Genomic DNA, 24,284 nt, shown 5'->3' on the forward strand with positions numbered 1-24,284 from the left:
GAATATAAATGAGTAAGTAAACTTAACATATCTGGTTTGGTTCGATTTATACTTGTTTTTCAAGAAGAATTAGGATGGGAACCAATCCAAAGTGGGCCTGTTAAGTTTTTTGAGCCTAGGTTGCTTTTTTGTCAACACAGTTTTTTTTTTTCTTTCGCTTGTGTTTGACTCGATTCGGCTTGGTTTACCAATTCATCAGTTCAAATGCCCACCCTTACACAGAAGTAATAATTAGAATTCAATGGAAAATGGTCTTAACTCGCAAACTAATGGTCTCAAGTTCGAATCCCCAAGAGACCTTAGTAATGTGTGTGTGAAACCCTCACTCTTCTTCTAGTTTAAACTATCGTTTGTATTTGAAAGAACACCAGAGTAATCCGTAACTAGAATTCAGCTCCTTATTTTAATAAACATGACATTAGTGTAATCAAATCTAGTGCCTTTAAATCTTTCAACAAAATTTTAGTTGGATCTTTTCAATATTTAATTTGACTTTTTTTATTTTAACGAAAGCAACTTTTTCTATCATTTTGATCAAAATATCTTTCTAATTTAAGATTTAATTTTTAAGAAATTGATGGATTAATTTTAGGCTTATAAAAAAAATTGTTTGCAAACAATTCAGATGAAAACACATGTTATTTTCAAATCAAAGTTAGTCAAAAAGTAAAGTTCACTAAAAAGTTCATTACTCATTCATATTACAACATATGAATTGATTATATCATTTTGGTGTTTCATCATCAAACAAATAATTTTCGCAAAGGAAGAGCGAAGTTAGTAAAGCTAGATTCCCATTATGGTAGAAAATCTCTTTAATGTCGATCAGATTTTTTTAATTCTAGATGCTGTTGTACTTTTGCTAAAGTCATGAGTAGGTCAGGGTGAGAAAGATGATGATCATACCAAAAGGAGCCACATGTGCAAAAGTCCAGCCAGCCAATACGAAACTTGAAACGAGGCATCTTAACATTCTCACGTCACTCTCACAAACAAGTAACAGCTGCACTAATCCAAAAACCCACAGCCACGTTCTTCAAAAGAAAGAAGAAAAAGAAAAAAGGATCCAAAAACCCAAAAGGGGGAAATAGAAACCGCCAGACTGTATATATATACACACACACTCTTCCCCTCCCCCACTATACCCGTTACCTGTTTCCTGCCTACAAAACCCACTGGGGGATCTCTCAACTCAAGACCGAGCACATTTTCACTTCCTTTCAAGCTCTGCCCTTTTCATTTATCCTTTTTATCGTTTGAGTCACATTCACTGATCCACAGCTAAAGCAGCCAATTTTCTTTCTGCTACTCTCTGTAAGTCTCTCTCTCTCTCTCTCTCTCTCTCTCTCTCTCTCTCCCGCACACACAATGCTGTTCTTCTGTGAGAACATGGTTGATGTTGGATTGGGTTTCTGTTTTCTTCTTTCTGAGGAAGCTAGGAACAGGACAATGATTTAACTGACTAGAAGGTATGGCAGTGACAATGGCCTCTGTAATGGTCCATTCTGACCGAACCCATAACCCCCTTATGCTCCTTTGTCTTTCTGAGATTTGAGTAGTAGGTATGGCAGGACAACGATTTGACTTATTCTTTTTATTTGAAGTCTTGTTTTGATTTGTTTTTTTTCGTGTTTTTATGTGGGCATGTTTGAATCTTTGTGCAATGTGAAATAAGTTGAAAATACATGGTGATAGAGTTCCACATGATCAAAAAGAGAATACAATAAACTAAGCAGAACTAGGATTTAAAAATTTGTTCGTGGGGGGCGATTGAGCGTACTATATGAATTTCCTTGGTGATAATTATTAGCTCTTAGTATATATTAATGGGTTTTACATAATCTGGGGGGCGCAGGACCCCATCATATGTCTAGCTGTAGTTCCTGAACAAGGACAATATCAAATACTTCTATACTTCTCTTTTCTTGCATTTTCTCAGCGACCAAACAGAGAATGGCTAGAACAAATGATAAGCATCGTGTAATTTCTCTATTTTGTTGGTTTATCAGAGTAAAAGAGGAGCTTGGATCTGGACGAGTTAGAATGGTTTGGGTTTCATTACCAGTCGTGGGTATGTTGTTGGTTTGGTGGTGGGTAGGTTTCAGTGCGGTGAATGCAGATTACATCAAGTACAAAGATGCTAATCAACCAGTGGCTTCTCGAGTTGGAGATCTTCTTAGCAGAATGACTCTTGAAGAGAAAATTGGTCAGATGGTACAGATTGATCGCAGTGTTGCCAATGTTGATACTATGAGAACTCACTCCATTGGTAATGTGTATATACATACATACATATATTATATATATATGTGTGTGTGTGTGTGTGTGTGTGTGTGTGTGTGTGTATGTTTATATCAAATATGTCTAAATACAACCTTCGGTTGTGTTTGGTGCACATCAACATAAGTTCTCCAATTTGTAGTGTCCATGTAACTTATGAAATAAGTGCCTTTTGTCTGGCATAGTCTTTCTCATATGTTATCATGCATTTGATTCCTGCTTTAGCTCCAAATCAAGCCATTATGTGTTTCATCTTCTTGTGGGCTTATAGATGCCTTTACAGAGGAGTTGAGGTGTCAATATTAGTCTTTATACTTGATCAGGAACTTTTCACTATCATGTGTATAGATATACAAGCTATGATGGAACTGCAAAAGTCTTGTAGCTCAAGTGGTTAAGAGCATTTACCCCTGTACTCAAGGTCCTTTGTGTTGAATTTCTGGCTTGGTACAAAACCAAGGAAACAAAAGTGGAAAATATGACCTTGACTCTGAAAGGAGTAAGACCTGTCCTCGTATGAGGTTGGGTCTTCTTTATGCAGTTAAGAAGGCTTTAGTTTGTTCTCCCTTATTCCTTTCATTTTCCTTCGCATTCTTTGCTGCCTTGCTGGGGAGTAAGAGACTTTCTGTCATGATGTTGGGTTTTCTGCTTTGGTTTGTTGTGACTGATTCTTTTTATGGTCCATTCTTTGGTTCCATGTGCTCTCTCTCTCTCCCCCTCCCTTGCTCTTTTTATTGTTTAATTCTCTGATGACCTTAATTTAAGGAATGCATCAATTCAACCAGATAACATAAATCAAATCACTAGACATGATTTACAGCAACCAGCATTGCAGGAAGAGAAATAACATCGAATGCAATGATATGATAAGACAAAACGGAGTGATGAAGTGTTTTGATTTGTGCAGGCAGTGTATTGAGTGGTGGTGGCAGTGCACCCCTTCCAGAAGCTAGCGCTGAGGACTGGGTTAACATGATTAATGAATTTCAGAAGGGAGCTCTAGTTAGTCGTTTGGGCATTCCAATGATCTATGGCATCGATGCTGTGCATGGACACAACAATGTCTATAATGCTACAATATTTCCGCATAATGTTGGGCTTGGAGCTACCAGGCAAGTAAAAATTTCAGATTCTATTGCATCATATTTAAAACATGATAGTGCATTGTACAATTATTACACAAAGGATGAGATCTACTGCTTCACTGTCTTTTCAATGCAAAACTACTTAACTGTCTAACTTCAACAAGGGCCATTAGGGTCATACTCCAGCAAGCATTAAAATAACATACCACGCATGTCAAAATCCTTTGAGATGATGGGCGTTTTATGTTTTATTAAATGTGTCTGCTTTCTATTTAATAATTCCAGTATACAGGGATCCTGAATTGGTACGAAGAATTGGTTCTGCAACTGCTCTTGAAGCCCGAGCTACGGGGATTCCTTATGTATTTGCTCCATGCATTGCGGTAAACAATACATTGCAAAAGAAATTATAAGTTTTCAACATTTTCTTCTTTTATATGGATGATGAGGTCATATGAGTGCTTTACTATTTTCTCGATTGGGTGACTTCTCTGCTTAACCTGGAACTTCCTATATAGGTCTGTAGAGATCCAAGATGGGGTCGGTGTTATGAAAGCTACAGTGAGGATCACAAAATTGTGCAAGAAATGACGGAGATTATTCCAGGTTTACAGGGAGATATTCCTGCAAACTCTCGGAAAGGAGTTCCATATGTTGGTGGAAAGTATGAATTTTATGTAAAATAAAGTACTTTAAATCTTTTTTTTTTTTTTTTTGGGTCTTTTCATTCTCTCTTTCATTTTCCTTCATTTGATTTTAGAAGACATACAGTCATTATTAGCTAGTAGCTAGTATCGTCCCTGATGCTAATTTGCTTGATTTTGTGACTTTAAGAAAGATAATCTGGTAAACGTAATATATGTCGTGTATTCGTAGTTATAGATTCAATTTATCAAATGAATTCAGTGATTCCTTTTTCTTTCAAAATTTTTGGCTGGTAGTGAGTCCTGATAAATAAGCTATATATGTAATTTTTTATTGTTTAAAACTATATGATAAGCTTAAACCGACATAATGATAAAGCTACCTTCCCTGATCTCATGGTTTGCCTTGCACAATATATCAGTAGTGTATCAAGGCATTGTTACTAAAACATTTCTCCTTATTTTTCTTGGACTATTGTTAATTGGTGAAACTGTGTTTCAACTGCTGAAATTCTATGTTCTGTACTCACCTGTATTCAGCCCAATAGGAGGGAAGAGGAAACAAAAAAAGTTTGTCCTGGTTTTCTGAATGAATGTATCCATGTGCACTTATCTAAATGTTTTTTAATACTAATATTTCAACGTTTCAGTCATTCCTGATGTATTTATTGTTTTATTATATTTTAGTAAAAAGGTTGCAGCTTGTGCGAAGCACTTTGTGGGTGATGGAGGGACAACCAGGGGCATTAATGAGAACAACACTGTGGTTGACCGTCACGAGTTGCTTAGCATCCACATGCCTGCCTATTCTGATTCAATCATCAAGGGTGTCGCAACAGTGATGATTTCCTACTCCAGTTGGAATGGGGAAAAGATGCATGCAAACCGCGACCTAGTTACTGGCTTCCTCAAGGGCACCCTTAAGTTTAAGGTTACAATTTCCTTTTCTTTTTCCTTTATTTTTATTTTTATGTAGTATCCAAGGTTATTACAGTTTTTCTGGTAACTATCTACGATGCAAATAAGATGACATGCGCAGAAAGATTTCAATTTGAATTGTGTTATTATGTATGTACTGATATTTGATGTTAGCACATAACTAACTTGCTCAATGTTAACATTCTACCATGAGTTATGTGAAAGGTTTCTCTCAACATTATGTATTTACCACATGTTGAGTTTTTAAGCCTTCAGTCTTATCCGGCAGAAAAGTGTCCTTGCATATTGCAAAATTATCGGTAATTTAAATTGTGGGGTATTCCCTTCTGTGACATCTCAAACTCTTATTCGTGACTAGTTGACTGTTTCATAACTGTTTTTCCCTCAATGTATCTGCATTTGGGTGTTTTCCTTTTTCAAATGCTTGTCGGTCTGATCTGTTTTTGTCACTTTTCTCAACTTGCATATTTTCCACATGTTGCGTCTTAATGCCTTCAGCATGTCCAATTAAATTCAAATTACTTGCACATTAATGTGGTCAGGTGTTCTTGCATATTGCAAAGTAGTCTGCATGATTCTTTACGTGCTTTCCGATGTTGCTACTTAGCGTCTGTTGATGGATTCATTGCATTTACATATTTTCTCATCTTAATTTTATTGTGTTTTTTGAACTTGTTTGTTGACTGCTGAACAATTTTACCATTACAAACTGTTGTCTTTGGAGACTGTATTGTACCTTTCCCTGTGTTCTGCAGTATTAACTATTTTATGCTAACAGCACATGGTGTTTTGGTTGAACATTCAGGGTTTTGTTATATCAGACTGGGAGGGTGTTGACAGGATTACCTCCCCACCACATGCAAACTACTCATACTCCGTCCAAGCTTCAATTCTAGCTGGACTTGATATGGTTAGTGGCTTATTTTATAAACAAACATCTCATAGAAATGAAAGAAGATAAGTCTTTCCTACACTGTAATCAGTGCAGCAATGAGAAACTGAAGTATATGATTATAAAACTCTGAACATGGTTGTCTGTGATTTGAAGATCATGATCCCTTTCAAGTATATAGAGTTCATTGATGATCTCATCTCCCTGGTCAAAAACAACGTTGTCCCAATGGATCGAATTGATGATGCTGTGGGAAGGATTCTGCTTGTCAAGTTCACCATGGGTCTTTTTGAGAACCCTTTGGCTGATCTCAGCCTAGTCAATGAGCTTGGAAGCCAGGTCAGTTTATCAGAGATTATCAAATATCAGGATTTGTGACTTTCATATTGTGTTTTTTTTTATTTTTAAATTTACATATATTGGCTTGCTCTCTAGCTGGATAAAAATGGAGTGGAGATTATTATAAAATAAAAAATGATAGAGTGGTTCCTATTACAATTGTTTGTACTTTCAGTGGCCAGAAATTGCCTTCCAAGTTCCATGGTCTTTCCTTGTCAATTGTCAATGTTAATAAAGAGCTTAGTAAGTTTCATACTTTGTAATAACTACCCTGAATCAATGGGCTGCTTATTTATTTCTTATTTTAACTTTCCTAGGCTCATAGAGACTTGGCAAGGGAAGCAGTCAGAAAATCACTTGTGCTTCTGAAGAACGGAAAAAACGGAACAAATCCAAATCCGGTCATACCTCTTCCCAAGAAGGTGTCCAAAATCCTAGTTGCTGGCAGTCATGCTGATAATCTAGGTTACCAATGTGGTGGATGGACAATGGAATGGCAAGGATTCAGTGGCAACAACTATACAAGAGGTAGGGTCTTCTTTCATGGTTATATTTGTTAATATTTAACTTTCTGTCTATATGCAGTACTTTTGTGTTCCACAATGAATGACAGAAATTGCTGTCTGTAAAAACAGAGCATTGAGTACTTACTGAGAAGATTATGAAATTGCTTGTTAGGTGTAAAATGTAGAAACATTGTCTCCATAATTATGAGAATGAACAGGAAATATGTAGCCATGTGTACGTGCATGCATATGATTTTCTGATTGTTACTTTGAATGTACCAAATCTTTGTTGCATACTTTTAATGAAAAAACATTACAGTTGGGGTGATTTAGCTAGTCCAGTCCTTGATGATTCCTAATGACAAGCATGAGCATGATATGGATGCAGATTAAAAGCTACTAAAGTAAAAAAAATATTTCAATTTCCTGAACTTCTCTTCGAATATTATCTTGTGCAATGAGATTTAGTCTAAATTTCTTTAGATTATGTGCAAATATCCTTCAAGCACATTTTTCTTTAAGAATTTTGAATTCCAGGAAACTACTTTAGCAATAATAGTGACGAAAGTATTTTTCATGAGTAGGAACCACAATCCTCAGTGCCATAAAATCAACAGTTGATTCGAGCACAGAAATTATCTACCGTGAGAATCCTGATGGAAATTTTGTAAAGTCCAACAACTTTGCATATGCCATTGTTGTTGTTGGCGAGCACCCTTATGCTGAGACTTCAGGAGACAGCATGAACCTAACGATGGCAGAGCCTGGCCCAAGTGTCATCAGCAATGTGTGTGAAAGTGTCAAGTGCATTGTTATCATAATTTCTGGCAGACCTATTGTAATTGAACCATATATTTCCTCAATTGATGCCCTGGTGGCAGCATGGTTGCCAGGCACTGAAGGCCAAGGTATTACCGATGTCCTTTTTGGGGATCATGGGTTCAGTGGAAAACTTCCAAGAACATGGTTCAGAACTGTAGATCAACTCCCAATGAATTTTGGGGATACACACTATGATCCACTTTTCCCTTTAGGTTTTGGAATCGAAACTGAGTCAATCAAGGAGCTTGTAACAAGGTAATTTTTCATTTATATCATGACCTTATCTATATAATCTTGTTACCCTCTTTTTTCTTTTCACTACTGTTTGATGCATTTCTTCCATCATGGTGTTTGCTTTCAGTCCATCTTTCTCTTTCTTGCATTTGAACGAAACCTGGACCATGGGAAACTTTAATGACAAATTTAGGCCATTAACTTTCAATTATATTTCTGATTAACTTTATCTTTTGCAATTTTCACGTTGGTTTGTAATCAGTCTCTAATGAGCTCGTACGTTAAAACTTCACTGATAAAGAAAAGGAAATGAAATTTTTATGAGGCACTTGTGGTGGCTTTAGGTTCATTCTTCATTACTACCTATGTTTTATAGCATTTGTGCACGCCAGTTTAGAAGAAATGAAAAAACTTTGGTTGGCTGTAATGATACTCATTACAGTTTGTTAATGTCTGTAGGTCGACGTCAGATGGTGTCGTTGGAAGGCCATGCATACTTGTCCTTGTGCTTGCTCTAATTCTCAGCTTATAGTTTAAAGGTATAGTTTTACCTGAACAATAATTGGGTTCTCTTTTTTCACGACTGCATAATTCTCTGCTGCACCTTAGCATTTGTGTATACATTTTCTTTTGCTCATAAGCTGTTTGTTGGCTCTTAAATTTCAGGAAGGTTTTTAGTATATTTCCACAGCATTGGATTTGGTAGAATGAGCACAGCCAAAGTACTAGATATTATTAACCTCTGGTGCATTGACAGCAGCAATTGCCTCATGTTCATGTTCTTGTCAGTACTCTCAGTTGCTTATATTATGCCCCCCAAATCCTTCAATGTCGAGCCATAGCCGTCGGATTCACAATCTGCCTTTCCAAAGATTTATTTTGATTGTAATGACCTGCAAAGTATTTTATCTTTGCTCGCATAATTTCATGGAGAATAAATCACATACTACTTTGGAATGGGGCTTCTGATCAGCAAATACATTGTTATTGACTCAACTCAAAACTCCATGACTAAAGTATTAATTTGAGAATGTTAAGGTTATGGACATTGCTGATCATATATGCTAAATATGAAGAATCAGGTTCAGTCCTCATACTTTATATTGAGCCTTTATGCTCAAGTCCTCTGAGAGGAACAGATTTCTCATTTGAATAGGGGCTGCCGCTAGCATTACACATAAGGAATCGCTAGCCTGGCCCATTGGCACAGTGTGCCAATTGGTTTTCTGTTTTTCATTTTTGTTTTTTTTTATATTTTAGAATTAAGAAAGATAAAATGGGTAGTTGTGTTTAAAAAAAAAAAAAAAAAATTAGATTCAGATTCTCTGTTTTGATTTTTCCTACCATGATCTGCTTGACTTCTCAACCGCATATTGAAAGAAAAAAAAGGCTTAAATTAGGAAATAATCATTCTATACTTAATTGGTGATTGCTTCACCAACTCAACTTCTTCGTTGTCAGGTGGGCCTTTTCTATAAATTCTTCTTTTTTCTTTTTCTTAATTGGTGTCAAATGGGACGAGCCGGCCCAACATGGCACCAGCCCAATCCGTTTAAATGAGGTACAGCACGACACGAGCATGAATATTAATGGGTCATGCTCGGCACGGCACAAAAACTTGGGCCGAGCCGGGATAAAAAAAATGAGGTCCAATGGATCAGGCCGGCCCATGGCCCCTCACGCCTAGCCCGCTTCAACAAGCCCAAGCCTGCTTCAAGCCCGGCCCAAGCCCAGCCCACTTAACATTTTTTTCTTTCTCAAAAATCAAAATACAATAATTTGACATCTAATGTCATTGTTTATATATATATATATATATATATATATATATATTTTTTTTTTTATAATCATAAACATATATTTGATGTCTTTCATTTTAGGGAAATTACTTAGGTCCTTAATTAATTAAATATATCAACTAAAAATTAATTAAACAACACTGGACTTAATATCTAATCAGTACATATGACATATACGCTTCTCTTATAATCAAAGCAAGACATTTCTTCACATATAAAATAATAAGTTGTTTAAAAATGAAAAGTTGAAGTGGACTTTGTGGAGTTTGACATTTTTTGCCCTCTGCCCTTTCATATTGATGGATGTTTGATTGAATAATGTTTTCAAATAGTTCATCATTTCTTGCCTCTAATTATATTTTTAATGTTTATAATTTGAATTATCTAGTGGAAAAAAAAAAAACAAGTGAAAAAAAAATTCAAATTAAATGGGTTGGTTCTTGGGCCCAAGTATGGCACGAGCACGAACACGGGCACAGCATGAGCCCGGCCCGGCCCGTTTCAATGTGGACATGGGCTTCAGGCCGGGCAGAGATCAATAATTTTACTAAATGGGCCGGCCTGACACGGCACGAAAACGTTAAAAGCACGAGTTTAAATGACACGGGCCGGCCCGGCACGGCCCGTTTGACACCTCTAATTCCATATCCCAATCCAGAAAAAGTAGAACTAAAAAAAAAAAAAAAAAAGAGATTGAGCCAATAAATCATTTGTCAAATATGTTTCTGAAATTGATCAATAAAACTACAACCAAGAATTTAAAAATTCAAAGATGTACAACTTCTACACAAGAGCCGTGCATCATCCAATTCTGATATGGAGAGTCCTAATGTTACCACTTAGTTTATCTATTGTATTCCTCACGTGTACTTATCCTAGAATTACAGTTATCATGTAAAGTGTAGTTATCTTCTACTGGTGTAGGACTCTTGTATTTATTATTTACTTGCCAATTCAGGCCCATTCATGTTTCGTTGTATTATAAATATGACCTCCTACAAGGAGAAGAATACACAGAAAATTCCCACAAACAAATATTCTCTCATAGTTTTTCATATTTTAGCATGGTATCAGAGCGGCGATCTTGGAATTGCTGACTCTAGTTTCAAACCCCACAGCTGCTATGGGGGTTGATGATTTTTTCAACCCTCATGGAGGTAGCACCACCGACTCCTTCTCTCATTCTCCACCAACCATCGTTGAGTTGAGTGCCCAGATGGCTCCGCTCCTACAGATGCAGACTTTGACCCCGAACCCGATCTAGAATCAGGATCCTCTTTTGATGACCCCGACTATGACGACGACGACCCCGACCCCGACTCCGAAGACAACCCCAACCCTCACTCCGATGATGACCCCAACCCCGAATTTGTCTCTGATTCAGACCCTGATCCCGATTTCGACTCGGACTCCGGCCTCGACTCAGGCTCAGATTTCGATCCCAATTCCTACTCAACTTGTATCCTATGCATCTTCCGCTGCACAGATTATGACTTCTAGACTAACGACCCCGACACATGGACCAGATTGCGCATATTGTGGTGATCTGAGACACACTTGTGAGACTTGTTTTAAATCGCATGGCTACCCCAATTGGTGGGCTACTCTTATAGATCGAGGACAATGCAATATGACCAGTAATGGTACTGGTTATGGATTCCATACTTCCGATAAGATTGATTCCAGGAGCTGGATAATTGATTCCGGTGCAACTGATCATATGACGTTTGATCCTGATGATTTTTTGAATACTACACAACCTCGACGAACCTGTATTGCAAATGCCAATGGTGTTACTTATCCTGTGACAGGGGCTGGCATTGTTGCACTCTCATCCTCTCTCACACTGTCTAATACTTTACTTGTTCCATCTTTATCCACTAAATTGTTGTTAGTTAGTCAGCTTACTGAACAATTGAATTGTTGTGTACTCATTTACCCGAGTTTTTGTTTGCTTTAGGATATTCACACTAAGGAGATTCTTGGTCGTGGTACTAAGAGAGGGGGGCTATATTATGTCGATGACTTCAGTCCCGGCATGGCTAACAGTGTGACACATCCCTTTGATAGCAAACAAAAGCAAATTTGGTTGTGGCACCGTCGATTGGGACATCCGTCTTTTAGTTATATGAAGCATCTTATACCAGATTTATTCTCAGGTTTCAAGGACTCCGACTTCACATGTGATACTTGTATTTTGGCCAAGAGTCACCGTGTGCCCTACCCGTTGAGTACGAACAAGTGTACTACTCCATTTACGTTAATTCACTCTGATGTCTGGGGACCTTCTCCTATCATTGCTCCTTCTGGTGTTCGATGGTTTGTCACATTCATCGATGATTGTACACGGATGACATGGCTTTATTTGCTGAAGAATAAAAACGAAGTGTTTTTCTGTTTTCAGTCCTTCCACAAACAGATGAAAACTCAGTTTAATGCTCAAATCCAGATTCTTCGCTCGGACAATGGTGGAGAATTTGTCAATCATGACTTTCAGACTTACTTCCAACAACATGGAATTATCCATGAGACGACTTGTCCTCAGACACCACAACAAAATGGTGTTGCTGAACAAAAGAATCGACATCTTCTTGAAACCGCCCGAGCACTTCTGATTGGCGCTCATGTTCCTCGCCATCACTGGGATGATGCTATTGTCACCGCAGTTCATCTGATCAACCGCATGCCTTCTGGTGGACTGACCTTTAAAACTCCCTTACAGGTGCTTGCACAACACAGACCTCTACCTTCTGTTTTGGTACTCACACCCCGAATCTTTGGATGTGTGGCTTTCGTTCATCTCCACAAAAATCAACGTAGCAAACTTGATCCATGTGCGCTTCGTTGTGTTTTTGTGGGTTATGCCACTCATCAGAAAGGCTACCGCTGTTATCCCCCTCCTACCCAACGAACCTATGTCACTTTGGATGTGACCTTTCTGGAATCTGAGCTGTTCTTCCATGACCCATCATCCAATTCTACACTTCAGGGGGAGACACGAAGTGAAGAGCAGAATTGGAGCAACTTGGAAAATAAAGAAATTCTCCTTTGTACAGAAATGATTGATCATTCTGAGTCTGGAGCACGAGATTACTCTCTGTCGAAAAGCGACCAATCGCCCATTCATAGCGATCAATTGCCTGACCCACCTGATCCATGCGAAGATATTTCTGATCCGAGTCTCACACCTACAGACAATATAGAACAACAAGATGAAGACCCCCCCTCTAACTCAACAGTACCAACAGACCAATCTCCTGCGAATATCCTTGAGGTAACTACTCCTACTAGACTTGTGCATTTAGATGATAAAACTATTGGATATCAATTACCTTTCAGGCAAAATCGTGGGAAGCCACCAAACCGTTATTCACCTGATATTGGCAAGACATCCAAGTATCCAATTGCAAATCATGTATCCACTGAGAAGCTGTCTGAACCACTCAAGGCTTTTTTGCATCAGTTGTCTGCTATCCATATTCCAACCAAGGTCTCTGAAGCATTGAAAGATCCTAAGTGGGTCCAAGCTATAAAAGAGGAGATGAAAGCCCTTGAGAAAAATCAGACTTGGACATTGGAGACTATACCCCGAGAAAAAAAGACTATCGGATGTAGATGGGTGTTTACTATAAAACACAATGCAGATGGATCTATCGAGCGATACAAGGCAAGACTTGTGGCAAAAGGGTACACACAGACCTATGGTATAGACTATGAAGAAACCTTTGCTCCAGTTGCAAAGTTAAACACCGTCAGAGTCTTATTGTCCCTTGCAACTAATTTGGATTGGCCACTACACCAGTTTGATGTAAAGAATGCTTTTCTACATGGCGAACTCACGGAGGAGGTGTACATGGACATTCCTCTTGGATATAATACTACTCAGACTGGAACAGTTTGCAGGTTACGAAAAGCATTGTATGGATTGAAACAATCACCACGTGCATGGTTTGGACGGTTCACCATGGCAATGAAGAACAATGGTTTCAAACAGTGCAACTCTGATCATCCTCTGTTCTTGAAACATCGAAAAGGGAAGGTAACAGCATTAATAATCTATGTTGATGATATGATTATTATTGGGAATGATAAACAGGAAATATCACAGCTACAAGACTATCTGGCTACTGAGTTTGAGATGAAGGATCTAGGTGGACTCAAGTATTTCTTGGGAATTGAGGTGGCTCGATCGCAGCAAGGCATATTTCTCTCTCAAAGGAAATATGTCTTAGACTTGTTGACAGACACAGGAATGCTAGATTGTAAACCTGCGGACACTCCTATTTTTCAGAATCATCATCTTGGAGAATATCCGGATCAAGTTCTAACTAACAAAGAAAGATACCAAAGGTTAGTGGGAAGATTGATCTATTTGTCACATACTCGACCAGACATTGCTTATGCGGTGGGCGTTGTCAGTCAATTTATGCACTCTCCAAGTGAAGACCATATGAATGCAGTTCTTCGGATACTTAGATATTTGAAGTCTGCACCTGAAAAAGGACTTATGTTCTCAAAGCATGGTCATCTAAATATTGATGGTTATTCAGATGCAGATTGGGCAGGTAATGTAACAGATAGAAAATCCACATCGGGTTACTTCACATTCGTGGGAGGTAATTTGGTGACATGGAGAAGCAAGAAACAGAATGTAGTAGCTTTATCCAGTGCAGAAGCTGAGTTCAGAGGCATGACTAAAGGGATTTGTGAACTTCTTTGGTTAAGAAAGTTGCTTATTGAACTTGGGTATAAACCTACATCCACAATGAATCTCTTTTGTGACAACAAGGCTGCTATAGCCATTGCACAGAATTCGGTTCAGCATGATCGTACTAAACATGTTGAGGTGGATCGACACTTCATCAAACAAAAGCTTGAGGCTAAAGTGTTTTAGTTTCCTTTTGTGAAATCCGAGGATCAATTGGCGGATATTTTGACAAAGGCGATTTCCAGTAAAGCATTCCACAATTCACTAGATCAGTTGGGCATTGGCGACATCTATGCACCAACGTGAGGGGGAGTGTTGGCGTGACTTGTGGATATTGACTTACTTTCCTTACACACCAAGAATTCCTATTATAATTGTAATTGATTTACTTTAATTCCTGATTTCCTACTGCAAATAGATTTAGGAATTTATTATTTACTTGCCCATTCAGGTTTCATTGTATTATAAATATGACTTCCTACAAGGAGAAGAATACACAAAAAATTCTCACAAATAAATATTCTCTCATAGTTTTCATATTTTAGCAACTGGGTCGACTATTGGAGAATTGGGGGAGCTTCCACATCTTCGAGGAAAACTTTCAATTTTGCAACTACGAAATGTAGTTGATGCTAGGGATGCCTTGCAAGCAAATTTGAAGGATAAGAAAGATCTCAAAGAGTTAGGGTTGAAATGGGGTGATGAGGATGCGGATGATTCCCAAAAGGAGAAAGATGTACTTGAGAAGCTCCAGCCTTGTGTGAATCTGGAAAAACTAACCATCAGTGGGTATGGTGGAAAAGATTTCCCGAATTGGCTTGGCGGCTCATCCTTGTCCAACATACAAGTCATGTGTATTAGTGATTGTAGTAATTGTTCGTTGCTGCCACCAGTTGGGCGGCTACCTAACCTCAAAGAGCTTTGTATAAGCCAAATGAAACTTGTTAAGACGATTGGTGTTGAGTTTTATGGAAGCACTGGATCTTCTGTAATTCAGCCATTTAAATCACTGGAGAAGCTGAGGTTTTATTGGATGACAGAGTGGGAGGAATGGGTACCAAGTGGAAGTGGAGGTGTAGACTTTCCGCGTCTCCAGGAGCTCATACTACGGGATTGTCTGAAGCTGAGAGGAAATTTTCCTTGTGATCTCCCTTGCTTGAAGAAGCTTATCTTGGATGTGTGTGGAGTTTTGCATGATCAAAGGGCCACTAGTGTTAACATGAAATACAAATCTCTTGAAGAATTGAGAATAGGAGAAGGATTATTTGACGGTGTGTTATCATTACTAGAGACAAAGCTCCTGTCCAAACTTGAGATTGTGAGTTTAAATGACATACAGTGCTTGCCCAACATCAATCGTCTTCAAAGTTTGAGACTATGTAAGTGTCCAACCCTGTCGTCGTTCCCTGAAGATGGGCTACCCACTACGTTGACATTACTTGTGATAACCTTTTGTAGGAGACTAGAATTACCTCATGAGATGTTGGCCAAATTAACATCGCTCGGGCATTTGGCGATATCCCATAGCTGTGATTCAATGAGGTCCTTCCCGTTGGGCATTGTTCCCAAATTGACGTCGCTTTTCCTTTGGGATTGTAAGAATCTGGAATCCCTTTCCTTGATTGAAGAAGGAGTTGATGAGAATCTCAGTCTTTTCAGAATCGCACACTGTCCAAATCTGGTTTGTTTTCCCCGGGGAGGATTGCCCGCTCCCAACCTGACTGAATTGGAATTCATCAATTGCAAGAAGTTGAAGTCATTACCTGAACGCATTCACACCCTCACACGCCTTCGATCTTTGAAAATAAGGGATCTTCCAAATCTGGAGTCAATTGCAGAAGATGGGGGTTTGCCTCACAACCTCCGACATTTTTGCATTGAGAATTGTGAGAGACTGAGGGCTTCATCAGTGGCAGAGTACTGGGGTTTGCGAGGACTTGTCTCCCTTGAAGAATTTGAAATTGGTGGCAGGGGAAGTGACGAAATCTTGGAGACGTTGCTCAAGCAACATTTGCTCCCTACCACTCTTCATCGCCTCAAGATCAGTCGACTTTCAAGTCTGAAATCTTTGGACGCAAAGGGACTTAAACACCTCACTTCTCTTTCGTTTCTGAGCATCTCTAATTGTTCTGCCCTGGAAAAAAGGTATAAGAAGAAGACAGAAAAAGCTTGGGCCGACATATCTCACATTCCATGCATCAAGATAGGCAAAGAAGTGATCATATGATATGAGCTCTCTCTCTCTCTCTCTCTGACACACTTTCCTTGCATCCGATGTTTCACTCTCAACTCTCAAATCAAACTCAGGTATGTGCTTCAAATAACTGGCTTAACTGGTTTTCTTCCAAATGAATCCAAATACCAAAATACATATTATTTTTCAGATAAAAACCCAAATACATATTGGATTCCCCAAATTCATGTCCCCAAATAAACCGAGATACATTTTTGTTACTATTTTTAGGCCCCCAAGCCCAAGTTCATTGTATTATCTTATTTACATATCAGAGATTTTTGTCAATTACATTTGGCACTGCTGTTTACTGGTCTCTTGTTATTTTCCGATTAAAATCATTTTCCAGAAAAAACAATTTGTGCTCAACAAAAACTCTCAATCTGATTTCTATTATTATTTTTCTCAATAAAAATCTCGTTCTATTTACTATATTTCTATTGGTGTTGTCAAGTCTCAAATGTTGAATAATTAGCAGTCTTTTGCAGGACAGCATACCTTCTCGTGGAGAGCTTTTCATTTGCAAGGTTTCTTTGCGTGCCATTTCCAGACGAGGGGTTTGCCGTTGTATATAGCCTTACAATTGTTACAACGTGGAGAAACAGAGAGGCTCGCCTGGAATATATAAGTTTGACGCATTTCTGCATACAGGCATCGAATGTACAACATTTTTAGGTACTTTCTCATAAACTTAAGTTGAGTCTCATTTGAGCTAGTTTAAATTGTATTTGATGCCTATAGATAACCTGTGAGCTTAAATTGTTTGATCAAGTTATCTATATCCTTTTCTCTGTTTTTAGATTTCATTCACGTTGTGATTGGAGTGCTGCTGTTTTTTAAATTCATTCATGTAATGTTAGGATGTTTAATCACTGGTTTGCGGTTTTAGTTGAGTAGTCTTTGTTTATCCAGTAGATAACTTGTGCCCTGTTTTGTAATGTTTTCTTTTTTCTTTCCCTAATGAAAGCATGTTCCTAATGAGAAAGAAAACAAAACAGTTTTCATCGGTGCTTATTGGTTATTTTCAACTGCAGAAGCCTACTTTTGACATAGGTATCATGGCAAAAACTTGCATCCTTGCTTCCTTCCCCATTGGCATAGGTGGCTTTCTCGTCTTCCTCATTCTGTTACCAGCTTGAAGCTTGTGTAGATATGCTTTGCTCTTGTAGTTCTGATCACAAGAGAACTTTGATATCTCTCACAATTAAACTTGCAGATTAATTTCTAAATAGTCGACATATTTCCTGGTGCCAAATTTATTTTATTCCAACATCTAGGAATTGGATATGTTTAGCTCTTGTAGTTCTGAAAACTTTACAATTGGTGGCAGGGGAAGTGACAATATCTTGGAGACGTTGCTCAAGCAAAAGCCGCTCCCTACCACTCTTCCAACTCACCGCATCAACGAAATTACAAGTCTGAAATCATGGGACGGAAAGGGACACCTCACTTCTCTTCAAAGGCTATATATTAGTTGGTGTGACAATCTCCAATTCATGCCAAAAGAGGGTTTGCCGCCATCTCTTTCTTTACGGCAGATCTACAAATGTTCTGGTCTGGAGAAAAGGTATGAGAATAAGTTGGGAAAAGACTGGGCTAACATATCTCAAATTCCTTGCATCCAGATAAATGATCCAAGTTTTTTTTGAAAACCCAGAACTCTACTTTGTCAACTTTGTTGGCTCAGCTTCCAAACTGGGGCCCACTGCCATCTCTCTCTCTCTCTCTCTCTCTCTCTCTCTCTCTCTCTCTCCTAATTAGGGGTGGGCACTCAAACCGACAAACCGGAAATCCGAGCCGAACCACACCGAATCAAACCGGAAAAAAACCGAGTTGACCAAAAAGTCAAAAATCGGTCAAAAACCGAACCGGACCGGTATGGACCGGTTTCGGATCCGGTTCCATATCTTCAAAAATCGAACTGGGCCGAACCGAACAGGTAAAACTAAAAAAATATATAATTTCAATATATAATTATATTAATGCTATATTTTTAATTTCACTAAAAAAAACCTAATATTTATCCAAGTTCAATGTCAAAATATCTCTCTTTTCTCACTTTAATATTTATTTTTTATATGAAATTGAATAATTTGTTAATTTTCAAGTAAAAAAAATAATATTTCAGTTGAGAATTGTATTACAAAACAATTTAAAAAAATAATTTTTATAATCCGGTTCAAAACCGAACCGGAACCGGACCGAAACCGATTCAAACCGAACCGGACAGTTTTTGAATTTTTTTAATTAAAACCGAACCGAACCAAACCACATGAATAGTACTGGATCGGTTCTAATTTGAGGCAAAAACCCGTCCAAACTGAACCGTGCCCACCCCTACTCCTAATATCCAATGTTTCACTCTCAACTCTCAAATCAAACTCAGGTATGTACTTCAAAATAGTAACTGGCTTAACTGGTTTTCTTCTAATTGAATCCAAAAACAAAAATACATACTCTTTCTCTGTTATAAAAACCCAAATACATGTTTGATTGCTCAAATTCAGTGTCCAAATAAACCGAGTTACATATTTGTTACATATCAGAGAATAACCAAGTCTTTATGGAAAGGTGTCTGCCAGCAATTTTGCATCCCATCAACTTTTGCAGTTGCCAAAAATATCATAGCATTTATCTTCTATTACTAATTATACCTAAGCTCGTGTTCTCATATTGGTTAAATAGTTTCACACATCTGATCAAAATCAATTTGTGCTCAACACAAAAACTCAATCTGATTTCTATTATTATTTATTATTTTGCTCAGTAAAATTTCGTTCTATTTACTTTATTTCTCATTGGGGTTGTTTTGTTCTGCTGATCACAAATTATATCCTATTTTAGTCTCAAAAGCTGAATAATTATTTGAGATATTTAGTGATATACCCATTTCTAGTACTAATATTATAAATAAACCCTACACAATTGAATTCCTATAAACAAACCCAAAAAAAACCCAAAAAATAATAGCTAGCCTTATTGAATTTAATATTGATTATTAAATTACTTTGATACCCTATTGAGTGCTTTGGGTATCTTTATGAGATTTTGGGGTTGGGCTTGTTTTAAGAAATTGATGGCAGTTTTGTAATTTATAATAAGTTAAAAGCTTTTTTGTTATGTTGTAAATGGGCTTTGGGTGTGTTTCTAAAGTCCATTTTATATATGGTATTTTTATAATTTGGGCCCCTATATTGGGTATAATAGTGAATCTCCCTAATTATTTGTCTTTTTGCAGGACAGCATACCATGGAGAGCTTTACATTTTCAAGGTTTCTTTACGTGGTATTCCCAGAGCAGGGTTCGCCATTGTATGTAGCCTTTTGTTTTTCTGCAAAAACAATTGTCACAGCAAGGAGAAACAGAAAGGCCCACCTGGAATATCTCAATTTGACGCATTTCTGCAAAGAGGCAAATGGACATCATTTTAGGTACTTTTTCATAACCTGTGAACTTAAGTTGTGAGATAAAAGTGGCACTACATGATTGTTATTATCTTTTTGAAGATGTGAGCATGATATTTATCATTCATAATGTTGCAGTGCACAAGGAGCACACACATTCATTCTTAGTGAATTAAACTTGTTTAAGCTTTGTTTGTCATCTCTCTCCTTTTCTCTGTGTTTAAATTTTATTAGTGCTACTGTGTTTAAATTCCATTCATGTACTAATGTTAGGATGTTTAATCTCTGTTTTGCAGTTGTGTTGAGCAGTCTAGCTTATCCAGTAGATAACTTGTCCCCTGTTTTGTGATGTTTTTTCTTCTTATGAAATCATGTGTCTTATCAAAAAGAAAAGGTTTTGATTGATACTTTTGCTTATTTTGAACTGAAGCAGCCTACTTCTGACATAGGTGACATGGCACAAAACTCGCATTCGTACTTCCGTCCCAATTGGCATGCCGCCGCATCTTCTTTATACTGTCACCAGCTTGAACCTTTTGTAGATATGTTAGGCTCTTGTATTTCTGATTGCTTGACAAATCGAAAGTCACAATTAGATCTTTTAGCAGAAGTTGTGGAGGTATACTTTCTTACACTTCTTTCCTTTCATTCTTTTACCTTATCACCATCATAACTTTTTAATGACAGAGAGGTTGGGGTGGGGAGGGGGAAACAACAAGAGAGATTTTAAAATATCAGAGAATCAAACTTGCAGCATAATTTCTGAAGAGTTAATGTATTTCATAGTACCTAATTTTATTTTATTTTTCCAACAATTGGATTTAAAAAGTTAGTACTATGCTTTGGATGTTTGTAAGATAGTTCTTCTATTTGTTAGTATTTTCTAAATATAAAAATAAGTAGTAACAAAAACAATTTCGTACCAGCGGTTATCGTATTACAGACTAAAAATCAGTAGTGCAGATTGTCATGTACATACATCCCAAAAGGTTTTGTTAGACTGAAAAAATTGGCATAGGAAATTTATTCACATGGTATAAGGAACTGAGTCATGATGGAAATTGTGATCCAAAGCATATTGGTTATATAACTCTTTAGATTAATAGTAGTTGGCATATCAGCTGAGGCCTTTATGACTGTATTCTTAAATTGATTATTCTCTTATTGTTTTTCCATTGTTAAAAGGAGTTAGCAGCACAGAATGAAAAAGTACATATGCCATTTTCTTTCATACCATTTTTCTGAAGTCCATTCATCCCACTCTTCTTCAACAATGCAGGAAGTTATACTAGTCGCATGGTTCAATGGAGGTGACTTTCCTTTGTCCTATCTCCCTGGTCTAGCTGCTGCTTTACCTAGTAGCTTTATATATATGCTTGTGTAGATAAATTCTTTCCTTTGCCACAAATCATTCCTTCAGCTGCAAAGTTCTATTTGATGAAACTTGAAATGTTGGATGTGTACTTGCAGACTTGAGAAACTTTCCCATGTTTGGAGGTCAAAGCAACTCGTGTAGGCAACCATGCATGATTTCAGAGTCGAAGCTGATGCTGTAATCATAAATTTCACCTTAGCTGCTTTACTGTAAATGCCTTTCTGTGCTCGCTTCTTCTGTAAGGGGCTATCAGATTAGTTTGTCAGCAATATTTAATATGGTTCACTTTTTTGTTGCTTTCCTATTACCGTAACCAAATTGGTTTTGTAGGATCAAACCAAGCAGTTTCATACATTGCATGCATTGTTTCATCAGCATTTCAGATGGAAAATGGGCCTTGAATTGTCTTCTAAGCCAATGGATTTTTCTAGAATCTGAAGTGCAATAGAAAATTTCTGAATTGATCTACACAAAGAGTAAACATTTTTTCTGTTGGATGCTGGAAGTGCCTCTTATACCCTGCAAAGTTGCAATATGTGGTGTCATCAAATACTTCTTATATATAATTATAAGTTTATCTACACCCCAAGGCTAACCAGTTGATGAATTAATATGGTGCTAACTACACGTTTAGAATCTAAACCCAGTCAACACCCTGGTCCGATGATCCAAAATTGGAAACTATGTAGTCATCTAACGTTGATCAAATAAAGAAGAACACAGTATATTTTCGATAAGTAATGAAAAAAAATACACTTCTACCCTTTCACAGTTCTGTATGCACATTAACTCTTAAAAATGGCTGCATCTTAGAACAATGACACTGAATCTGTATAGCTCATCTTCAATATAAAGATTAAAAGTAACATGAGTGTTCTTTCGTCCTCTGTTGTTATTTGATTATCTTTTGACTTTTGGAGGTGTTTTCAAATTTGAGAATCCAGTAAACGCAGTGTACATATATTGAAAGTATTCCACATGATTTTCAACAATAATATTTTCTTTTCAGATTTGCTGATGATTGCAACACTTGCAAAGATATAGGGTGAAGGAATCAGAGCTGACTGTGAGGGCCGCTGATGCGCAATGTTATTGCAACTGGCAACATGGTCCGAAGTGGCAATTTCATTCAGAAGCAAAGCTCTAGTAAGGAAATTGGTCGAGGTTGGGACAGGGATGATTGACGGTGAAATGGGTGTTAATTTTTCTCGCAGCCCATTCTCAAAGTTTTTATTTGCAAATGTAAGAGATTGGAGTATTTTTATTGAAAGGAGATGACATGTTCTCAGAATAGCCAATCTAAGTTCCTCCAAGTTTTTTATTTTTATTTTTTCAATTTAAGCAATCTGTGGTCTTAGATTGATCTGGTGGTGCAAATCAGTCCTGGTTTCTTTTCCAAAATGTCATCAATTGGAACCTTGTAATTGAGAGCAATATGCTAAATGTTGTTGGATTGGATCTATCCTCTTCATTGTAAACCTAATGTCTACGAGGCCTTCAAGGTGTTTATGCCAAAGTTGAGAATTTGTTATATGAGTTATTTACACCAACACCCCTAAGGTTTTCGGTGTTTTCACAAAACCCCCTAAGGTTTTAAAAATTACATGTATACAGGTTTTAAATTGTTTTCACAAAACCCCTTTTCATTCAAAGATTAATGATTTTATATGAAAATTTTCTCCAAATGACAAAGTTAGCCTTTGAGATTAGCTTGCACATACACTTATTGAGGTTAAATTTTTCATTTGCATAAGTTTTTTTAATATGAAATCATCAATTTTTGGATGAACAATAAATGAAAAGGGGTTTTGTGAAAATAATTTAAAACATTAAGGGGTGTTCGTGTAATATTTGAAACGTAAGGGGTTTTGTGAAAACACCGAAAACCTCAGGAGGTGTTAGTGTAAATAATTTTGTTATATTCTAAGATCGAAGGTTTTTGGATTTGTATTTACTTTGACCATGTGAATGACATATGATGTTGTTAGGGGTATATTGGACTTTTTGTGGGGGAAGAGAAGGCCCCAAGGATTCGTCCTTAATCAAGAAAACATGTTTGCCGCCACACCCCATTGTGAACCCACCTGAGATCTCTGCCTTTCAGTGTTCTTCCCACGCCTTCAAAACACACGAGCATTGCCGAGTGGGCTAAACTCCTAGCCATAATGGTGGCAACATCCCACCTTCTCCTTCATTATCATTGTGGAAGTGATTTTTGTCCCACAAGAATATTCGTTTAAGATTCTGTCTTTCTCTTCGCTTCTCTTTCTCCCTACAAAACAATACCGAGTAAAGGACCACACCCGAGGGTGTTGGGCAAAAGTCCTTTGATCTCTAAGTTAGTTAGAGTGTTTGTAGGAAAACAATAGCTAACAAAAGGATGGAGATTTCTCTAGGGTGAGAACCGAGTGGCCGGAACTCTGTGTGTGAGAGAGAAAGAGTAATGGTGGTTAGGATTTGTGAGATAGAATTTTTGCAGAGTTTCAGACTGAAGTTTAGATGTACATCAACCCTTGGTCTAGCCATGTATTTATAGGAGCATCGGAGGCTAGGGTTTTGGAAGAATAATTCCACAGATAGAAAGGAATGATTCTTCCCCAATTTGGAGAGATTGATGCAATTAGAGTAAGAATCAAATAATTCCCAAATTGATTGGCTTAATTATTTGACCTAGGATCTGTAGATATTTTGCTTCCACAGTCATCACGGTCGTCATCCACTGCGCCTAATTCGCGGTGATTCCTCATCGCATTGGCCAACATCGGGACGTTTCTCAGTATTGACTGGTGGTACTTCACACAGGACAAAGGCAGGTGGTTAAACCGATTGTGAGGCACCTTCAGAATCATTGGGATTAGCTTCAACTGTCTACTGAGTCAATAGATTTGTGGGAGAAATGGGAGTGGGGTCGGTGATTGGAAGATGAGGGCTCTTGTTCGGGAGAGTGTCGAAGATATCAAAGCTTTTTGGTTCGGAAAAGCCCTTGTGATGGTGGTGATGGCTATGATGGCAAGGGGTTGAAAA

General features: G+C 37.6%; 3 protein-coding genes across 7 annotated transcripts; all 3 read left to right on the forward strand.

Moving 5' to 3' along the window:
- Positions 1–1,054: 1,054 nt before the first annotated feature.
- On the forward strand, positions 1,055–8,835 carry LOC117618674 (beta-glucosidase BoGH3B-like). 4 transcript variants are annotated; one of them, XM_034348350.1, is made up of 12 exons: positions 1,055–1,314; positions 2,010–2,269; positions 3,188–3,392; positions 3,658–3,748; positions 3,884–4,029; positions 4,697–4,940; positions 5,754–5,858; positions 5,997–6,179; positions 6,497–6,707; positions 7,270–7,762; positions 8,201–8,280; positions 8,408–8,835. In XM_034348350.1, the coding sequence occupies exons 2-11, from the start codon at positions 2,044–2,046 to the stop codon at positions 8,271–8,273; spliced, it is 1,977 nt and encodes a 658-aa protein (XP_034204241.1). In that variant the 5' UTR covers positions 1,055–1,314; positions 2,010–2,043; the 3' UTR covers positions 8,274–8,280; positions 8,408–8,835. The 4 variants fall into 4 exon arrangements, with proteins under 4 accessions (XP_034204241.1, XP_034204240.1, XP_034204239.1 ...); XM_034348349.1 differs by lacking the exon at positions 1,055–1,314 and adding an exon at positions 1,473–1,562; XM_034348348.1 differs by lacking the exon at positions 1,055–1,314 and having other exon boundaries at positions 1,939–2,269.
- A 6,244-nt stretch (positions 8,836–15,079) lies between these two features.
- Positions 15,080–17,139, forward strand: LOC117619803 (putative disease resistance protein At3g14460). 2 transcript variants are annotated; one of them, XM_034349841.1, is made up of 2 exons: positions 15,080–16,555; positions 16,960–17,139. In XM_034349841.1, the coding sequence occupies exon 1, from the start codon at positions 15,099–15,101 to the stop codon at positions 16,473–16,475; it is 1,377 nt and encodes a 458-aa protein (XP_034205732.1). In that variant the 5' UTR covers positions 15,080–15,098; the 3' UTR covers positions 16,476–16,555; positions 16,960–17,139. The 2 variants fall into 2 exon arrangements, with proteins under 2 accessions (XP_034205732.1, XP_034205731.1); XM_034349840.1 differs by having other exon boundaries at positions 16,970–17,139.
- Positions 17,140–19,735: 2,596 nt separating this feature from the next.
- Positions 19,736–22,776, forward strand: LOC117619618. The gene is made up of 4 exons (XM_034349617.1): positions 19,736–19,912; positions 20,335–20,504; positions 21,165–21,195; positions 21,356–22,776. Exons 1-4 carry the CDS (start codon positions 19,897–19,899, stop codon positions 21,439–21,441), a joined length of 303 nt encoding a protein of 100 aa, XP_034205508.1. The 5' UTR covers positions 19,736–19,896; the 3' UTR covers positions 21,442–22,776.
- Positions 22,777–24,284: the final 1,508 nt, after the last annotated feature.

The sequence above is a fragment of the Prunus dulcis genome, chromosome 2, assembly GCF_902201215.1.
Source record: "Prunus dulcis chromosome 2, ALMONDv2, whole genome shotgun sequence".
Lineage (NCBI taxonomy): Eukaryota > Viridiplantae > Streptophyta > Magnoliopsida > Rosales > Rosaceae > Prunus > Prunus dulcis.

Excerpts from the sequence above, each read along its gene's own strand:
- LOC117618674 (XM_034348348.1), top strand. The coding sequence starts at position 1,954 with ATGGCTAGAACAAATGATAAGCATCGTGTAATTTCTCTATTTTGTTGG. Across the intron at positions 6,180-6,496 it reads TCAATGAGCTTGGAAGCCAG|GCTCATAGAGACTTGGCAAG; the intron begins GTCAGTTTATCA and ends TAACTTTCCTAG. Across the intron at positions 7,763-8,200 it reads ATCAAGGAGCTTGTAACAAG|GTCGACGTCAGATGGTGTCG; the intron begins GTAATTTTTCAT and ends TAATGTCTGTAG.
- LOC117619803 (XM_034349841.1), top strand. The coding sequence starts at position 15,099 with ATGTGTATTAGTGATTGTAGTAATTGTTCGTTGCTGCCACCAGTTGGG.
- LOC117619618 (XM_034349617.1), top strand. Across the intron at positions 20,505-21,164 it reads TTTTAGCAGAAGTTGTGGAG|GAAGTTATACTAGTCGCATG; the intron begins GTATACTTTCTT and ends TCAACAATGCAG. Across the intron at positions 21,196-21,355 it reads AGTCGCATGGTTCAATGGAG|ACTTGAGAAACTTTCCCATG; the intron begins GTGACTTTCCTT and ends GTGTACTTGCAG.